We start from the raw sequence: 18,133 nt of genomic DNA, 5'->3' as shown, positions 1-18,133 counted from the left end.
GCCAAATACCCCTGTGAGTGGGCTGATCAATTAAGACTTTTGCCTCTGTCTGCATTTGGTGTGAATATAGAGTGCATCTTGAGAGTTTAGTGCCCAGGCTTCAGTTCAGCCTTACTTCCTTATAAGAGTTTGAATGGAAACAAAAATGTGGCAATACTTTGTTTCATAGATCCAAAAAGACAGCAGTGTTGGGGTTTTGTACTCACTCACAGCATGCTTAAGTAAGTTCATTCTCAAAACCAATATAATTTACAGAAAATGGAATTTTAAGGAAAAAAATTGAAATGTCTGTAAATAAATTGGGTGTAATTCTAAACTTTCTAAAGATAGGATAAATAAGTTCTCTATTTTTATATTAATTATTCAGTTTATTTAGTAAATTTTGCCTCAAGTGGATTTGATTGATGTCTGGATGATATTTTAATTGTAAGTTATGTTAGATGCTTGTTAAGTCAAAGAAAATTAAACAGTTTTTCCCATACTACCTCCTAAGTCTGCCACATGAAATCTAAAGAAAATGGAGATTTGATAAGGCACCAGAATCTGCAGTAACAAAGTGGAGAGAGAGTGCTCATATTCCTTAGCATATGATTTAAAGCCCATAGTTGACCCTAGCTGAAAATGTAAGTGCTTAAATTGCAGAATGTTCCTGGTATATCTTGCTCACCTTCCCATGTTCATGCTTTGTGTGCTCCTGGGATGCCAGTAATGTGATGCTCAAAGCTCATTTAGATCTGAGGAAGGTCTGGAATTCACCTCTTTAGCAAGTTAAGGCTTGCAGAGTCCCATTCCTCCAGTCTTTCCATGGGACCCAGCAGTTTCTGAGGTCATGTATAATGGTGACTTCATTATAAAGTTCTCTCTCTTACACAGACAGCTGGTTTTGAGAATGTAGAGGAGTATCTAGAATGGGACAGAGAGGCTCTTAACGTGGAGTTTCAGACCCAGCTGCCTGCAGTGAGTGAGCCCTACATGTGGCCACCCCAGCTTCCCTGCCTCCTTTAGCCTTTTTCTGGTACAGTATTCAGGGCTGCCAGAAACATGAAGGTGACCTTGGCCAACTATGTCCATGGGCTGACACCTTAATTCTAATCTCTGTGGTTGGATTCTTATCCCCACCATATCAGCTTACTCTTGGAAGGCTTTCTAGCTCTCCTGTAAATGACATTGCATCCATTGGTCTCACAAGGTTGGTTGTGTCCTCCTCTTCCTCAGTGAGGAATTAGGTATGAACTGTAATGACTTGTGTGGGCAATTTTTTTAAAAGCTGTTTTCTGTGATGAACGTGCTGGATGAGTTGGCGCTGGAAGCAAAAATGTGGTGAGGTTTGTGATGACTCATATCTTCTGTGGGCATCCTCTGGCACCCTGCCTGGACCAGTGTGTTACTGTAGCTCAAGGGGTCTCAAAGAAAACATGAACTCTGGCTATTGTGAAATGCCTCAAATTCTGTCCTGATGATGCCACGCTGCTGTGGAAAGGAAAAACCATTTCCAGACTCTGTGTTCCGTGGATTCTTTTGGCCACAGGACAGGAGGCACAGCTCATTTTTCTATATACTGGGTGGAGGAGGCAGAGCTTCCCTATACACATCTACAAAAGATTGTTGTGGTACCATGGCGAGATGATGAGCGACATTCCTGGGGAGCTCTGCCATCCCTGAATCCTCCATCCCAACAGGGCTTATGTCAACAGTGGCAGATTTCCTGCTTAATTCTTCTATAAGAAAGATAAACTGAGGAAACTTGGGTTGGATCTTGAAAAACCTTTTTGGTTGGGCTTTCTTTCTGCAAAACGAAAACACATCTGCTTCTGATCTCTGCTTGCCAAATTCTCAAGTGGGGAGGAAAGAGAAGATATCGATGTTTAGTTTTGTTCTGTGCTGTAACTTCAGGTTTATGTGGGGGGCTTTTATTGCAGCCAGGTTCTTGCACCAGTGTTGATTCTGGGGTGTGTGTGGACTGTGTGCAGAAAAGCAATGCAATGCAGCACATGCCTCCTGCATCTTATTTCCAAGATGCTTTTAGTCTGCCACATGTAAACAAATACCCAGAGAGTAAATTTAGTTTCTCAGAACCAAATATGTGTTTGTTCTTGCAAACATTTGGAAAGTTAAGTATCAGCCTCTTGGTCTGCATTTTTATTCTTAACCTTCAAATGGACCGACAGCTCATTGTAACCCTAAAACTGGCTATGTGGAAATGTAAACACAAACAATCATTTCTTCTTGAATTTGTTATTTCCCCTCTGGTTTTTTTTTTACCACAGAGTTGTTGTATCACAAGCAGTAATTGCTGTCGTATTTTGATCTGTGCTCTAAAATATTCTTATTAGAGGAATTGCAATGTTTTATTGTCCAGATTGCCCAGATTTAGTAATTTTTAGATCTAAAGTCTGTTCACATTTAGTCCCAGTACATCAATAAAATATGAATGGATTGGATAATGAAGCAATAACACTAATTTATGTCAAAGGATATAGGCTATTGTTTACGAGTTTGCCAAAGTGCCAAAATACTTTATCTATAGAAAGAATTCTTCTTCTCCCTTGTGGAGAAATAAATAATGCCTCAGGAATATTCTGTCTTGGGAGCCTCCTGCCATGAAATAAATGGGAGGAGACAAGGCTGTGAAGGTTATTTTCCACTCTGGAAAATATTTATTTGGTGACATGGCTCTTATTGCTAGTTTTTCGCTTTTTAATGCTAGGGACTAAATTTTATCCTCCTGGCTGGATGTAAGAAGTAAGTTCAGAGAAGTTACCACATTTTAGACCAGAGCTACAGGTAGCCTGTGGATAAACAGAAAATTGCTTATGAGGGATGAGTAGCTCTATCTGTGGTATTTGTGGTATATATTTAGGCAGGAGAGGGTGAAGAGCTGAAGTCGGCAGCCCAGCAGCATCTATTACATCTATTTAGCGACCAAAACCACGGCAGGCAGTGATGGCCAGGGTATTCTCCATCTGCAAACAATGCCTCTAATCTCTGTGCCATTCCCCTGTCTTGGACTGGTTTTTGCTGTGGCCCATTCATCCTCAGGCGAGATGATCTTCAGACTCTCCTAATGATATGTGCTCTAATCCACTTTATTATTTCTACTTCATCATACTTCAAAATAAGCTGCTTTACACCCGACCACTTTGTTTTTGAAATTTCCTGTTGATAATGGTGGTAGTGCAGACTATTTCAGTCTGTCTTACTGGAAATAGAAGGTACTATGATCAGTGAGAAGATTTTAAGGCTTCTAGTGTATGTCACCCTGCTAACGACTCCTAAACTCTCAGTGCTCTTGAAGATAATCAGAATGGTGAATTGCTGAAGCTTTTTCTTTGCTTGATTGGTTGGTTTTAATTCAGAAAACTGCATAAAATGAGACCTACTTTGCAGGTAATGTCCAATAAAGAACTTCTCCCTCTTCCTGTGGATGCCTTGATTTCTCTGTATTGTCTACCTTTAAACATTTATAAAATGCTAAAATCTGCGCAGTCATGATTTGGAAGAGACGTATTTTGGAATGCAGAAAATTGAGCCAAATTGTGCCTGTGCTTGTATTCTATAGATCTCTAATGCTTTGTGACAGGTTCAAGGGAATTTTAAGCCTCAGGAGTATTTAGCCTACTGATTTCAACAGCTTTGTCTGTGAAGCAAAGATCTCAAAGTATTTTACTGATCCATCAAATCCCAATTTTAATCTGATGGTGGAATGACTACTGTGTCTCTTGGAGGACTAGGTTAGGGCTTTTTTCATAATTTCCATTTTCACCAAGTAATCTTTTTTTTTCCTGTGTGAAACAAAAGGATAAACAAAACAAAATTACACCTTTTTCCCATGTACTAAAGATGTCATTTGAAATAAAGCAAGTTCAGTGCATACAAGAAACAGATCACAATAACACTGTGAACACATGATTCTAAGTTTGTTTTTAAATTAAAAATTATTATTAATGAGAAAACTAATTTGGTATTTTTGTATTTTAAATTATTTCATTCATTCAGTTTAGATACAGAATAGCAAAATCATTGTATGCAGAAATCACTTTTATGTGCAAAAGAATTAGGTTTAGCTCTAGTTATTAAGTTAGAGTTTAATAATATTTTTCCCATCTTTAAGTAATATTGCAATCCTTAGTAGTGTCTTTCATCTAGTAATCACAGAGCATTATATATGCCTTAAGAAGGTAAGGAAGAATCATTACAGATTAGTAAACTGAGATGTAAGGAACTTAAATGACTCGCTTGGGGTAGCACAGTGATTTTGCAGTACAGAGAGTGTAACCCGGCAGCTCTGACTCACTGGGCTTCTTGTATCCAGCAAATCACTTTTATAGGCCTTGGAAGGAATTCAGAGAAATCAAAATCCTCTTGAGGTGTGTTCTGGTTTTCTTGATTGAAAGAACTGTGAGGGAACAGACTTTGAACCTTATTATCTGTGTTCATCTTCTGAGTTTACTCACGTTTTCACATGCCATTCCTTTACAAATTGAAAATGTTGCCAAGTGGTGAGTTGGTGCTTCTACAGAAACAGTCTAGGAAGCTTTGTTACTGTGCAGAGGGGTTAGAAAACTCAGGCTCTTTTACATCTGTTTATTTTCTCTTAAATGTCATGGGAAAGACCTGACTATGTGGGGAAGCATCCAAAAGAAGCTTTGTCTTCCAGGCCTTCATTGGCCAGATGGGAGATAGGCAATAGCCATGTCTGGATTCTGCAAGAGCGGTGACTGCCCTGCAAACTTGGGAAGAAAATTGTAACTCGAGGTCCCCTGACTGCAGCCTTCTAAAATAGATGAGGTGTCTGTGTTGCCCGCTTCAATGTTCATCTTTTATTCACTTCTCTGTTCCACCTGTCTGTGGATGAGAAATACAGCTTACCTTCTGGTGCTGTTCCTCACTGAGGAAGCAAACCAAAGGCAGGAGAGTTGCTGTGACACTGATCTAAGTCTTTTTCCTGTATTTTCCTTACTGCTCTGTTTTATCTTCAACTGTGGTGATTGTCTTTTGCTTAACAGGAGATTTTCTGTTCACTCAGCTCCAAAATCCCATCAACAGACTGAAAGTTGGTGGCATGCTCTTATCCTTTTTCTAATTGGCCAGTAAGAACTCTCCAGCTCACAAAAATTACTTCTTTGTACAGTAGCATGTAGAGAGAACAGTGTTTTCCTAATGTGAGCATTAAAGTGGTATTTGCACAGTTTACTTGTATTTACTTTGTCTTATTTTATTTTTCTCATTTGGGAGTGAAGGGAATTGTGTTGCAACTGGGCACTTAGACCAATCTAGCAGCTGGAAAACACTCCACTCAGAGTGAAATGGATAGTGTGTGCTCACAATTGCTTAAATAACGCATCTTTTAATGTAGGACTGTGTGTCGCACTCATTTTTTCATATAAAATATGAACTATGATAGGAAAAGTCAACATATCTGTGTTAATAGTGAATCTTTCCAAGGCCTCCCTTTCAAGTGGATAAAAGAGTACAAATCTGGGATAGCCAAAGGTGACTACAAACAAATTGGCTAGTCCTTTAGCATAGCTGTCCAGCTGCATCCTAGGCTCTGAGGCCACTCCAAAACCACAAGCCCGACCGCCTCAGAAGCCTGCCAAGGAGCCAGCTGCTGCTAATAAAGCAGACTCTACAACTTGGCATCTGGGGCCTGTGATTCCCATCCAAAAGAAATTGTATGTGAAAAATATTTGAAATTTGTCTTTTTAAGTAGTGTTTTGCTTTGGAAGGAAAATACTTTAGTCTAAACTTGCAACTAGTGAAAACCTACCTAAGAGTACTTGGTTGCCATGGAAAGATAAATACTGTTCTTTTGTAAGGCGGTTGGATGTTGGAAGGAGGAGTGTTGTTCATTTAGTATCCAAGAGGCTTCTGGTTCAGCATTTCTGGGTTATTTGCTTAGAAAGACCAAGGTGTATCTCATTATTCATGCTTAGCTGTGTGCAGTTTCACAGGACACTTTGTCTCAGAGAGTTGAACTGTAGGGTTTAAGCACAAGGGTGCATTCCTGAGAATGGATAAGAATTAGCACATTAATTTCTCACTTTTAAATAATGAAAAAGGAGAAATTTCATTCATTTTTCAAAGATGAAAACAAATCCTATTAGCCATCCATGCTAAATTAATAAGCTGCTTGGAATGATCTACAAACCACTTCATTCCCCACACACTCTCCACTGAATAATGAAGCATGAGAATTGAAAAATGAGTTGGTTGCATTGGTTATGTGAAAAATTAATGGCAAAACCAGCTCAGAATTCCAGCTCTCTATTGAAGTGGAACATTTAGATTTTGCCTATTTTTTTTTTCTAGAGCTGTAGGTCCTGTGCTTGGTTGCGGTGGCAAAACCTCTTTTCCAGATTTCTACAGCTGGTGTCAGGGTGTTTTGAACCAGTCTTGACAGTGCTGCTCCTTCTGGCTCTCGAGGCAGAGAAGTTAAGTGCTTTGCTCCCAGCCGTGGAGGGGTCCAACATCAGAACAAGGCACAAATTTCCTGCTGCCAGGTGTGCAGGCGGCTCCCCAGACAGTCCCCCACTTTGGCATTGTCCAGGACCAAGTGGTCCATATCTGGGGTCATCATTAGGTTGCCAGTCATTTCTTTCACTTCAGCTATTACTTGGAGATTACCAAACCAGATCCTTTGCTCATTTAGAGGCAAAGTGCATACTTTTGCCATCAGTCATACACTCAGCAGCTCAGGAAACAAGAATTCAAAGCTTTCTTCTGACCTGAAGCTTTTAGTCTGGCAACCAGCCAGAAGATGTCATCAGCCTCAGTACAGGCAATTTTGTAATCTTTCTGCAGATGGTATTCTGGGGTATTGGATATGTATGGAAATTACTGTGGGCTGCTGTGGCTGAGATTTATTAGTGAAGAGGGTTTGGAGTGTAGCAGAGTTTGCTGGGCTGAGAAGATCAGCATCTCCCAAAGTGGAGTGTGGCTGCCTCTCTGCCCACCCTTAGAGCATGTCCGAGGACATTGCTGTGAACCCAGGCATCCATGTGTGCCTGTTGTCTGAGCAGCTCTTACTTGAGGGAGAACCTGTTGTATGGCCTCATTCTCTCTGCATACTGGGAACTTTTTTTTTTAATAGCTGTGGCCTCAAAATTGGCGTAAATGTAATTCGTGTTCACTTCTACATCCCCTTTCAGCTGGCTGAGAGGGATAAAATGTCTTAAGCTTAAATTAGAATTAGGCCCCCAGTGTTTTCCTCAGTGTGAAGATAAAGATCTTATAATAGAATGAAAATTGCTCTTTGTATTTCAAAGGTAAATTTCCACTTATTTTTTTTCTTTTTCTTGCTTATTAGGTTGGTGTGAGAATAGGACATTTACTCATTATCCCCTGCTAAGACATATATAATAATAACAAGTATTAATTAAAGTACATAGCACTTCACTGGCTTATGGAAAGTTCTTTCATTGCTTTACGTCATTTACGTGCATTCAGTGTGCATGGTAATCTTGGAGGCGTAGGGTAAAGCAGTAAGAATGTAACCTCGACCTCTATTTGTCTATTTATTTAACCTTATTAATGCTCAAAATGTGCAAGATTACCATGGGTTATTTCCTCAGCTCTTGATATATTAAAGCCAAAAGTGTTATACAGAGTCATACCTGCCTCTTCCATGGCCCTGCAGTGCACAGAGATTTAAATATGCTTTCAGGCAGGATATTATAATATGTAGATACCTATGTATTTAACACAGGTTAGTGTTGCCTGCAGTGTTATCCAGCTGGGCTGTAGCCATGGCATGGAGCTGATTTCCAAGACGTGTCCCCAGTGCTGGGGCTCAGTTGAGGTGATTGCCTGTGCTGGTACTCAAGGCTGCTGCCTCAGCTCTCTATTTCTGGGAATGACACTGAAGCTTGAGTGGGTGGGGATTACCCAGTGATAAAATGTGTGTGCAGAGAAATATGATCCGTATGCATTAAGTGCTTTTGATTGTCAGCAAAAGTATCTGTGCAGAGACTTGGGGAAGGGAGCTCATTGCCCTTTCTCTTTTACTGGAGATGAGAATGAATGTCATTACTTGGTAGCACGGTGATCACACTGAAAACCAGTGGGTTTTTTTCCTTTTAATGGCTCCTACTTGAGTCACATTACAACCAGATGAGATTGTAGAGGAATTCTGATGTCTTGACGCTTGATGCTACGTTCACTCTCTCCTGGTTTAAATGGGAGAAACTGGGAAGAAGGAAGGAGAAGCCCAGGAGGAAAGGCATTGGTGCAAGTGTGGTGTTTCATTTGATTGAAACCTCTGAGCATCACCTGTCACTGATGCTCCCCTTATATTCTTCAATTTTTTTTTTTTGTTCTTCTAAATAAGGGACTAAATAAAGGGACTTGTTAGAAAGAGTTTAGAGCTACTAATTTAGAAACATCCATCTACCAAGACTGTGATTTAGTGTGTGCATAATTATAAGCACTAAAGTAGAGCCACTGACATTGAAGGGGCAGTTGATTAGCATGATCAGAATTACTCACAGACTTAAACATTTTCTCTGTTCAAGGCCTAAACACAGAACAAGCATATTAGAAGTTACTAAAGTGTCATTGCTGCTATAATGAAAATTGCAGATGTTTTGCTTTTATTAGTCCATTAGCATAGCATGGTTAACTTAGCATTGGTCCAACATTTACCTGCTGTTGTCGCTACACATAAAGCTAGCAGAATGAGCTGATCAGGCTGTGGAAATGGGATTTTCTCCCTCTCAGCAGGCAATTACATTCCTGAAGCTCTGACTCCAGTTCCCTTGGCTGCCCATCTGGAGCTCAGTCCCAGGATCCTCCAGTTCCTGCAAGTTTTCCTCTAGGTCTCAGCTTTTATGCGTAGGGTACAGTGGTGACAGGATGGCCTCCTCCTTCCAACCACTCTTCTGTTCTCCTGGCAAGCACTCTGTGCCATGAGTAAATATTCTGGTGGTAAGAGAGCCAGGGATGGTTGCAGCAAGTGAAATTCCCCATTGTTGCCTCATATCAGAGATGTTTAGGTAATTTTTCTAGCATGTGGGTGTCTTTTTTCACAGCATGTATTTACCATTGAGTTAGGGGAGAATACTGTTTTTCCCTGTGAGAATGACTCCTTTCTTAAGCAATATTTCTCAGTGGCTGTGTGTGGTTTGTGGTTGTTCAGAAGTGGGTACGATTTTGAGAGCAGAAGGTCTTGGCCTGATCATCTTTTCCAAACCCTGTTTCTCTATTGCGAAAGACATCCGTAATAGCAGAGTGTTTTCAGGCTGCTTTGGAATTTTTTCCTCTTTCAGACTAGCCAACCCTCTGCCACCTGACTGTGCATGTACTGGGTGCTCCTCATGTTTAGAAAAGACTAACTAGGCTTCTGGCATCAGCTTCTGTACCTTTGGCTAGATAGTATTATTTGTGTTTTAGCGTACTTTTGGAGCAGATTGTGTTTAACTTCTTTCTTTAATGCTAGTTACTCCTGGAGTATCTGTCATTTCAGAGGGTTTTTTTGTGATTTCAGAGGTTTGTTTTAATTCCAAATTAAAAAATATAGTAGAATAATGCATTTCATAGCCATGGCTAAACCCAAAATGTTGGTTGGTCCTGTTTTGCATTTTGAAAGGTATTGCTGACTGGGAGTGGATACAGGCACCACAGAAGTGGGTCAGGGAGGGCAGGACAAGCATAGCATAGTTCTGGAGTTACCTGGGTAAAGCACATGCTTCTGCCATGCTTTTGCCTTTTCCAGTAACAAGCCTTGTTGTTTTGCTCTGTTTCCAGCAGTCCTATGCACCAGCTCCCCACCCCATGGCTCCTCCCAGCCCCAGCACAAACAGCAGCAACAACAGCAGCAACAACAGCAGCGGAGAGCAGTTGAGTAAAACCAACCTGTACATTCGAGGCCTTCCACCCGGCACCACTGACCAGGACCTTATCAAGCTGTGCCAGCCGTAAGTGCCCTTAAAATACTCAGCGTGTTTCTGTAGGAAGATGTCAAAGCTGGCCCTCCTGCTTACACTTGTGTGGCCACAAAAAGGCATCAGAAGCCTCCAGAACTTGAAGGTTGAGTGTTCGTCCTTTAGTTTGAAGGGCTAATTAATGCCTGCTAAAAACTTTCAGGTAATGAGTTTAGGGGAAGAGAGAGGTGAGGGCCTTCACGTTGACTTCTGTTTACTCCAATCTGGTTAATTTCTTACCTTAAAAGGAGAATTTGTATGGCAGGAAAACCTCCCTAATGACAGATTTTATAGTTATAATGATCTGTGAATCACAACGCAGTGCACAACACAACATGGGTGTTCCTCCCTCAATCATTTATCACATTTTATGATTGCTGTGTCACACGTTGCTGTGCTCAAAGATTGAGAAGTATGAAACCCACTGAAGGTGGCCTTGTATCCGTATAATTAACATCTAATTAACTACCGTTCCACTGAAAAATGATGCTGTAGAAAGTGGCACCTTCTACCTCCCTGTTTATCTTGAGAGTCATATTTGCATACTGTACTGATAAAGATTGGTTTTATTGTGTTTTATTCGTGTTGAAACCAAAGAGGTGGCATAAAGGAGCTCTTTGCTCCTCGTGCATCATCAAAAGAGCTGCTTCCTAAAACGTTGCACTCTTCTACCCTTCTTCTCTTGACTGAATGTAGTGAGCAATGTAAAATGACAACATGATTGGATTTCCAAAGTCTTGATTATTATTGATGACATGTGGGAGGGAAATAGAGTTTGAGATTCCAGCCAGAGATCACCAGGGTGGAATTTAGCATAACACATTTTTTTGGTGTTGAAATAAGAATGAGAAATTTGAAAAACAAAAATCCACTCGTTTTGATGCAGACCTGCAGTACTTTTGCCATAGAATCATCTGTTCCAAAAGACAACATCATCTCTGTATTTTGTCATCAAAAATCAGCCTTTCAAATAGGTATCAATAAATGAAATTTTGTAAAGTAAGGAACAGCCTGGGGCTGATCTACAGACCTGAATCCAAATTAATATTGTTTGGAAGTTTTCAGTAAGAGTAAGAATTTAATGGGGTTTTACCATTTTTTGACATTCTGCCTTTCCTGATTTTGATCAAAAATCCTGAAATGCTTTCCTGAGTACCCTTTATGTGGACAGGACTGGCCAGGATTGGAATTAGCAGTCTTACTGAAGTGATACCCGGATTTGAGTAAAATTATGTGAGCTTGAAACTCTTCCCTGTGACTTTCTGCTATTAAAGCTTCTCTGGGTAGAACTGACTCACTGTTCACAGGAGAATAGTGTGCTGGTGAGGTTTCATATTTCATGCAAGTTGAAATATGAGTGTACCTGTTTGACACTTGTACAAACTACATTCACTGACACTTTCCACATGTGACAGTCACAGATAATCCCAGTTCAAGGGCCAGATCCTCAGTAGGTATGAATTGATTGTAGTCTGCTGATGTTCAAAAAGCTATTTTGTGATACATCTTCTTGCAGCCTCACCCTTCTGCAGTTCACAGAAATGCTTTCAGCTGATCAAGACTGAACTAACTATTCCTAAAGGAGCCTCGCAGCTTTGGTGCTTAGTGCTGCCGTCGTGGTGTGAGGCTGTGGTGTGAGCAGTGATACTTGAATCATGAAGTTCAGAGAGTGCGTCCCTACCCCATGTCTGCGTATGGGAAGTGCGCATCAAGTATCTGAGAGCTTCCTTTTAGCACTGTGGCAAAATTTTTAATGTGCTCCACTAAACTTAATCTAATACAAGATTAGAGGGCTTTGTCTTGCTGTCATGGGGTTCCTGTGTGAACAGATGCTCTTTAAGAAAAATGCTGACATTCGTTTTGCTGGTTTTTCTATCCTTTGGCTGAATGTCAGTGAGGAGAAACCAGATAGTTCTTATGACTTTTTTTTCCAGAAAATTAAAAGAATTTATCAAAGCAGAAGAAAAAGACAATGAAGGGAAACCTAAACATTTGAAAATACTAGAATTTGTACTGGCAGCTGTGGTGGTGCATTCCCCACCCCGCCTCCTTTCCAGGCTGCAGTGTGATCTGAGAAATGCTTAAATCTGACTTTTGCTCATACCCTCATCAGGGATTATTTAAGCAATCTCAGACACTCTTGCTCATGACAGCAGTGTGTAGATTTTAAGTAATATGTTGCAAGATATTTTCTTTATCTTTGCAGGTGATTGCACAGTAGAGGTAGATAAAGGTCCAAAGCCCTTGCCTCTTCACCTGCCCCCACCCCTGAAAAAAACCCTCAAACCCAACCCTCCTCCCCAAAAACTCCACTAAAACTAAGCCCAACAGTCTGCTGCTATATGAACAAGAAGGATTTTTCTGCTCAGAAAAGTCGTCCTATGCAGAGCTCTCTCGTAGCTTACATGGCTGGGGCTTCACCAGGCATTAAAGTCTTCATGTGAACAGGTATTTGCAAACGAGCAGGTGGTGCTGGTTCTTAGGCTTCCTGCATAGCCTCATATTAGCATCATATGCTACGAGATGTGAGGGGAAGATCTTAATTCCAATCCATAAACCATTTTATTATTTTGTAGTACAATATTTTTGGAGAGCTGTGTTTAAGGGAGGTATTCACCAAAGCTGGCTTACGTTCAGCACACTGGTTCCCATAGGCTAACTCCCAGTGCTTAAAATGAGCCCTTCTGAACTCATTTCCTCTACTCCAGCATGGGACAAGGCTGCTAGCAGTACAACTATCACTTCTAATGTCTCACATTTGGCAGGCGGAGGAATAATGTACTTAAACCCACAATATTTCTCTCTCAGAAGTACAGGAAATGCTGGAAACACTTAGGGTTATGTACATTATCATATCCCATCCCATTTTCAGGTTTAGACCTATGGGCCACCCTTCAAGTCATGTGTAAAGTTTTTCATTTAATTGCATTTTTCCAGGTGGGTTAAGGAAGAGAAACCCTTTAATCAGAATTGTTTGATAAAGTATGGGGCTGTTTTGGTAAATCCTGCCTGCTTTTCTGTCTTTCTGCTGTGTATTTTTTGTTGGTGTGCATTGCACACTAAACAGAAAACAGCAGACTGGAGTACCATTGATGCTTGAAGTGCAGAGTCCATTACATGTGATGTGAGACATTTCTGACAAATGTTCCGGCACTATCAAACCTTTTATCAATTTGAGAGTAACCTTGTCACAGTAATCTGTCAAACTGTTCATATAACTAAAGGAAAACAAGTCATCATAGGCTGTACAGTAGCTGAGTAAATGAAAAAAAAAAAATTGCTACTGGAAGATTTTTCTTTTTGTGTGGTTCTGATCCTCAGTAGTTGGTTTAACATGTGTCCAGCAGAGTTTCATCAAATTCGCTTTTGCAGTAGGGAGCTGTTAGGTTGCACTGTATCTTTTGGGACTCTATACAATAACTCTGTCAAAAGTTACATTGAAAGAGTAAGAGTGTTAAAGCAAGCAAGAATCTCTTGTTCTTTTGTGTATGTATCATCTTCTGGATTTTCATAGACACTGAGTAAAGGAACTTTCAAAAATGGACCTTGGCCTCTCTTAACCTTTTCTGAGGTTCTTAAAAAAACAGGCTTTCTACCTATCTGTGATTATATTGATCATCAGAATTTATTAGTCTAAAATTTAAATATTTACATATTTCATAAAGATAATAGTAAGTATCAAATAGTTACAATTTATTTCTTGGAGGTACACAGTCTCTGCTGGTGCAGTGGTATACACCATGATATGTGTATCTTTCCAGTCAAAATATGCTTTTCATCAAAAGGGAAGATAATCAGCCTTAAAATATAACATTATAGACAGGAAAATTTGCATGGTGTGTCATTGTACAAACAAAATATAAATTATTATCTTTGAAATATTCATAATCTGTCACTTTAATTTTCATGCATTGTCTTATATTTCACCCAGAAGAATTTCAAGATCCTCTTAAAAACATACACAGATGAATTAGTGCCTTCTTATTATACTAAACACATCCCGTTCTTCCTAACTGCATCCTGGTGAAGATAAGTTGAAGGAAATCTCACGCACAGACTAAACACTTGAGCTTTATGGTTTTAAAACATATTTAATTTAAAGAACTCAGTCTGTTTCTCAAGATTTTGTTGTTTCTGTCTGTCCTTACATTTTTGCACTGAAGAAGATTTAGGCCCAAAATTTTTTAAAAGATAAAATTAAGCTTTGCAGAAGGGAAAGGAAATTTGGGAAAAGAGATATTTTATATCTCTTTCTTCCCCCCAGTAATTTTGAAAAGTTGGCTTAAAAACTCCAGCATTTGACTAAAACTCAAGCCTTCTGCATTGCACAGTTAAGACATTCACATGTATTCAAAAGATAATCTCTGTTCATCTTGATTCAGTCAATTTGACTTCTTTGTGTTCCAGGGTAAAATTAAAGGGCTTATTTATTTAATTAAAACAACAACAACAGTAAAAATATCTAAACCTAAAGAGAGTAAGTCTGTATGCTGCTCAGGCTAACTCTTGAGGAAGATGAGACAGAATTCTCTGAGGTTTTCCAGGTATGGGAAATCCTTGCTGCGTAATGATTTCCATGAGGGTTGCTTTCTTTAAATAACTTCTAGATTGATACTTTTGAGCAGATTACTCAATGTTTTGGGATTGTTTTGGGTTAGTGGGGTTGGTTGTTTTATTTATTTTGGATTTGTTTTTTTTTTAATTTCTCTTTTGTCTGAAGGTATCCTGATTGACTCCTTGACAATTCATCAAGTGTGAGTGTTGCAGTGGGGATCCTGCAACACGCATATATCAAACCAGGAGTCCTGTGGAAAGGAAATATATATATACGGACAGACAGATTCTTGATAGCTGTTTCAGAGATGTTTATTTCTCCAGCCGCATGGCCGGAGCTCTGCCCAGGAACTGTTCCAGTCACAGGACCAAGGGTCCTTCTGCCCGCGCAGGGAACACAAACCAACCAATGGGAACGAGGCTGAGCAGGGACAGGAAACCCCGTGCCTGTGCCCTCAGGGCCCCTCTCCCAGGGCTACACGGCAGGGGAGGGACCCCAACACCTCACCCGTTTTATTTTAATAAAAGGAGAATGAAAACAACTGGATAAACATAACAAGAACAGTTTCAAAACAAAACAAGCCACCCTCCTGAGTCTTTAAATGTCCAAACAGATTCTCTGGAACATCTTAGGGCTGACAGAAGGGAGACAGAATTCTCTGAGCATGCTTTGTGGGGAAACTGAGGCAGGAGAGGGTTTAACTTCTTCCCTCCCCCTTTTCATCCCCCACTCGGCATTGGAAAGGGATTTTTGGGGAAACAATTGGCAAAAGCATGGTTTTGTGAGGGAAACCATGGGTGAAAAAACGGATTGGGAATACACTGGGGGTAATAGGACATAGGGTAAAAGGGAAAGGTGGGATTAGGAAAGGGAAACTGTAGGGGGGGCTTACAATAGAGATATTGTCTAACATGACTACGATTTTTTGCATATATACTGCCTTTTACAGGAACACCATCAGGCCCAGTGACCTGCGATGCTTGTAACCCTTTTCTCCCTAGTACAATATTAAATTCCACCACCTCTCCATCTCCCAAGCTTGGGATGCATTTTTCAGGGTTATTCTTTTTAATAGCAGTTCTATGCACGAATATGTCTTGCTGGTTGTCACACCTTGTTATAAAACCATAATTTTGCTTAACATTATACCATTTTACTATCCCTAAGGTCTTAGTTGCTATGATCTTTTCCTTTTTCCGAGTGGCTGCTGTTTTCTGTCTCGCTGCGTCTTTGCTCTCTCCTTCGGTCGCTCCCGTGTTGGAATTGTCGGGGCTGCTCGTGCCTGCGCGCTCTTCCCGGGGTCGCGTTCGGGGCCGCGCGGGCCGGGCCGGGCCACGCCGCTCAGTTCTCCGTGCGTCGCCTCCTCTGGTCGCAGCTTCGCTGCCGCTGCCGGGCGCTGCACCCACGTCTCGGCCGGGCCCCCGAGCGACGACTCCCCCGCGCCCTGCTCCAGCGCGCGTCTCGGCTGGGCACGGCTCCGTTCCACCGCCATCGCCGCCAGCCGCTGCCCGCGCGCCGCCCCTCTCGGTCGGGCGTTCCCGGGGCTCGCTCCACCACGCACTGCACAGGACCGGGCGGGCACCGCCGGGTCCCGCCGCGCCTCGCTCCGCCACCGACACTGCGGCTCGCGTGGCTCCGCCCGCGCGCGGGAACTGCCTCGCTGCTGCTCTCAGAGCGCTCGGTGCACGTGGCCTGGGCCGCACGGTCCCTGTGCCAGGATTCCCTTCACCAGGACACAGCTGACACTGCTCAACAGTCTCGGTAACTAAATAATATTCACGAAAATATTCTTCCATCGGCATATATTTTGACTCCAGTATTAACTGTGTCCAAACGGTTTTCCAAAAGCCCTTGGTAAGAATTAAATCCCAAGAAACATAGAAAAAGTTCTTAAACAACCATGCCAGGAAGTGTTTCAGTTCTTTTTGAGCTTGAATCAAGCTAAAATTTACAAATCGTTGTTCAAGAATCATTTTAAGTTTAAGATAAATGTCCATATGCGGCTCTGAGAGCCAAGAGTCTTCCCACGGTTCCTCCATAGTTTAGATATGGAATAGCAAAGCAAAACCAAGAAGAGGAATCCAAAGTTTCCAGGGTTTACTCACACAAATCAGTCGCTTAGGGATCGGGGATCGTTCTGCTCACAAATCTCCACCATTTGTTGCCGTGGGGATCCTGCAACACGCATATATCAAACCAGGAGTCCCGTGGAAAGGAAATATATATATACGGACAGACAGATTCTTGATAGCTGTTTCAGAGATGTTTATTTCTCCAGCTGCATGGCCGGAGCTCTGCCCAGGAACTGTTCCAGTCACAGGACCAAGGGTCCTTCTGCCCGCGCAGGGAACACAAACCAACCAATGGGAACGAGGCTGAGCAGGGACAGGAAACCCCGTGTCTGTGCCCTCAGGGCCCCTCTCCCAGGGCTACACGGCAGGGGAGGGACCCCAACATGTGAGATTTTAGCCTCTCATTTAATTTTGAACGTCCTTGGTTTTGTCTTGTGGAATGTCTGAATAAATATTCAGGCTGTTACTGTTTAGATTCTACTAAAGGGTTAGTCCCAAGGCTAATGTAACTGAGGTTATCAATTGAAAAGTCACACACTAATTTACTTAAATTCTAGACTGTTTTTGAAATGAACTGTGTGCGTTCCTTTTGCCCTCACTGACAAAGGCCGAGTTCATTGAGGTTTCAGAAGGGTTCAAGGTGCCTTTCAGGATAGGTTGTCTTGTTAATAGCTGCAACAAGTACAACATTTCCATTAGACCAAGCCTTATAGCAAGTCAGGATGGTCATTCCTGCCATCTGTTAAGGCAGCAAGAGTTATACATTCCTGACTATTTTCATTTTTCTTTTATTTTGTTTAAATAACAAGACCTTATTATATGAAAACTGATGAAATGAAGGTGTGGGGAAAGTAAATTCTCTTCCTTTCCTGCTTCTTACTGCATTAAAAAGTTAATTAAAAACAATTAGTGTGAACTATAGATAAAATAAAGGCTAACCAAAATACAATTGCCATAGTGAACTCAGAACCAAAAAGACCAAAAGAATCTCTGCAGTAAATCTGTTGTTCCACAGTGAAGTCAGACAAAGTTTGCACCCAGTGTAAACTGATGTTCTCATCCTGACCCTGGTGAAAACAGAGAGAGAGACTTAGACTTACAGAGTATTAGGCTGTGTCTGCTCCTCAATTTTTAAGAAATAGTCTTTGGAGTGGTGAAGGCATTTACTGCATTCTGTAACATTCTGTATGTTAAAGCAACGTGCACTCTGTCTTCCATATTAATTCAGGCAGAACCACAGCCTACATCTCTCCTGTAATTAGTATCAGCTGACACCATTGCTCTGTGATGTAGCAGAGACTGAGAGGGCATGAAGGTGAGAGCACTCATTCAATGGGATTAGCTCATATAGAAACCATGTGGCATCACAGGGAATAGTTCCTGCTTAAAATCTTGGTGGATATTTTGGTTCAGTGTATCCTGGTAATATGAGAACTGGGAATGGTTATGAAATCTGCTGGAGAGATCAGTCTTCATGGGAACTAAAGAAATGCCCACGCTTGACGGGAGAAAAAGAAAAACACCAAAATTCCCCCTCTTCCCTCCCCTTCCCTCTTTGTTACTCCAAGTAAAATCAGGAAAGCAAA

General features: G+C 41.3%; 1 protein-coding gene across 3 annotated transcripts in view; it reads left to right on the top strand.

Annotated features, from left to right (window-relative positions):
• The window catches only part of RBMS3 (RNA binding motif single stranded interacting protein 3), a 709,804-nt gene that overhangs the window by 349,803 nt on the left and 341,868 nt on the right, over nt 1–18,133 (top strand). For 2 of the 3 annotated variants that reach the window (XM_048301460.1, XM_048301468.1), the window contains one exon: nt 9,745–9,914. In XM_048301460.1, the coding sequence (XP_048157417.1) occupies nt 9,745–9,914 (170 nt within the window). The remainder of the gene's footprint in view (nt 1–9,744; nt 9,915–18,133) is intronic. The other variant, XM_048301476.1, reaches the window with a different exon arrangement.

The sequence above is a fragment of the Corvus hawaiiensis genome, chromosome 1 (assembly GCF_020740725.1).
Source record: "Corvus hawaiiensis isolate bCorHaw1 chromosome 1, bCorHaw1.pri.cur, whole genome shotgun sequence".
NCBI classification, from domain to species: Eukaryota; Metazoa; Chordata; class Aves; order Passeriformes; family Corvidae; genus Corvus; species Corvus hawaiiensis.
Note: the sequence above shows the minus strand (reverse complement) of the source record. Positions and strands in the feature narration are given on the sequence as shown.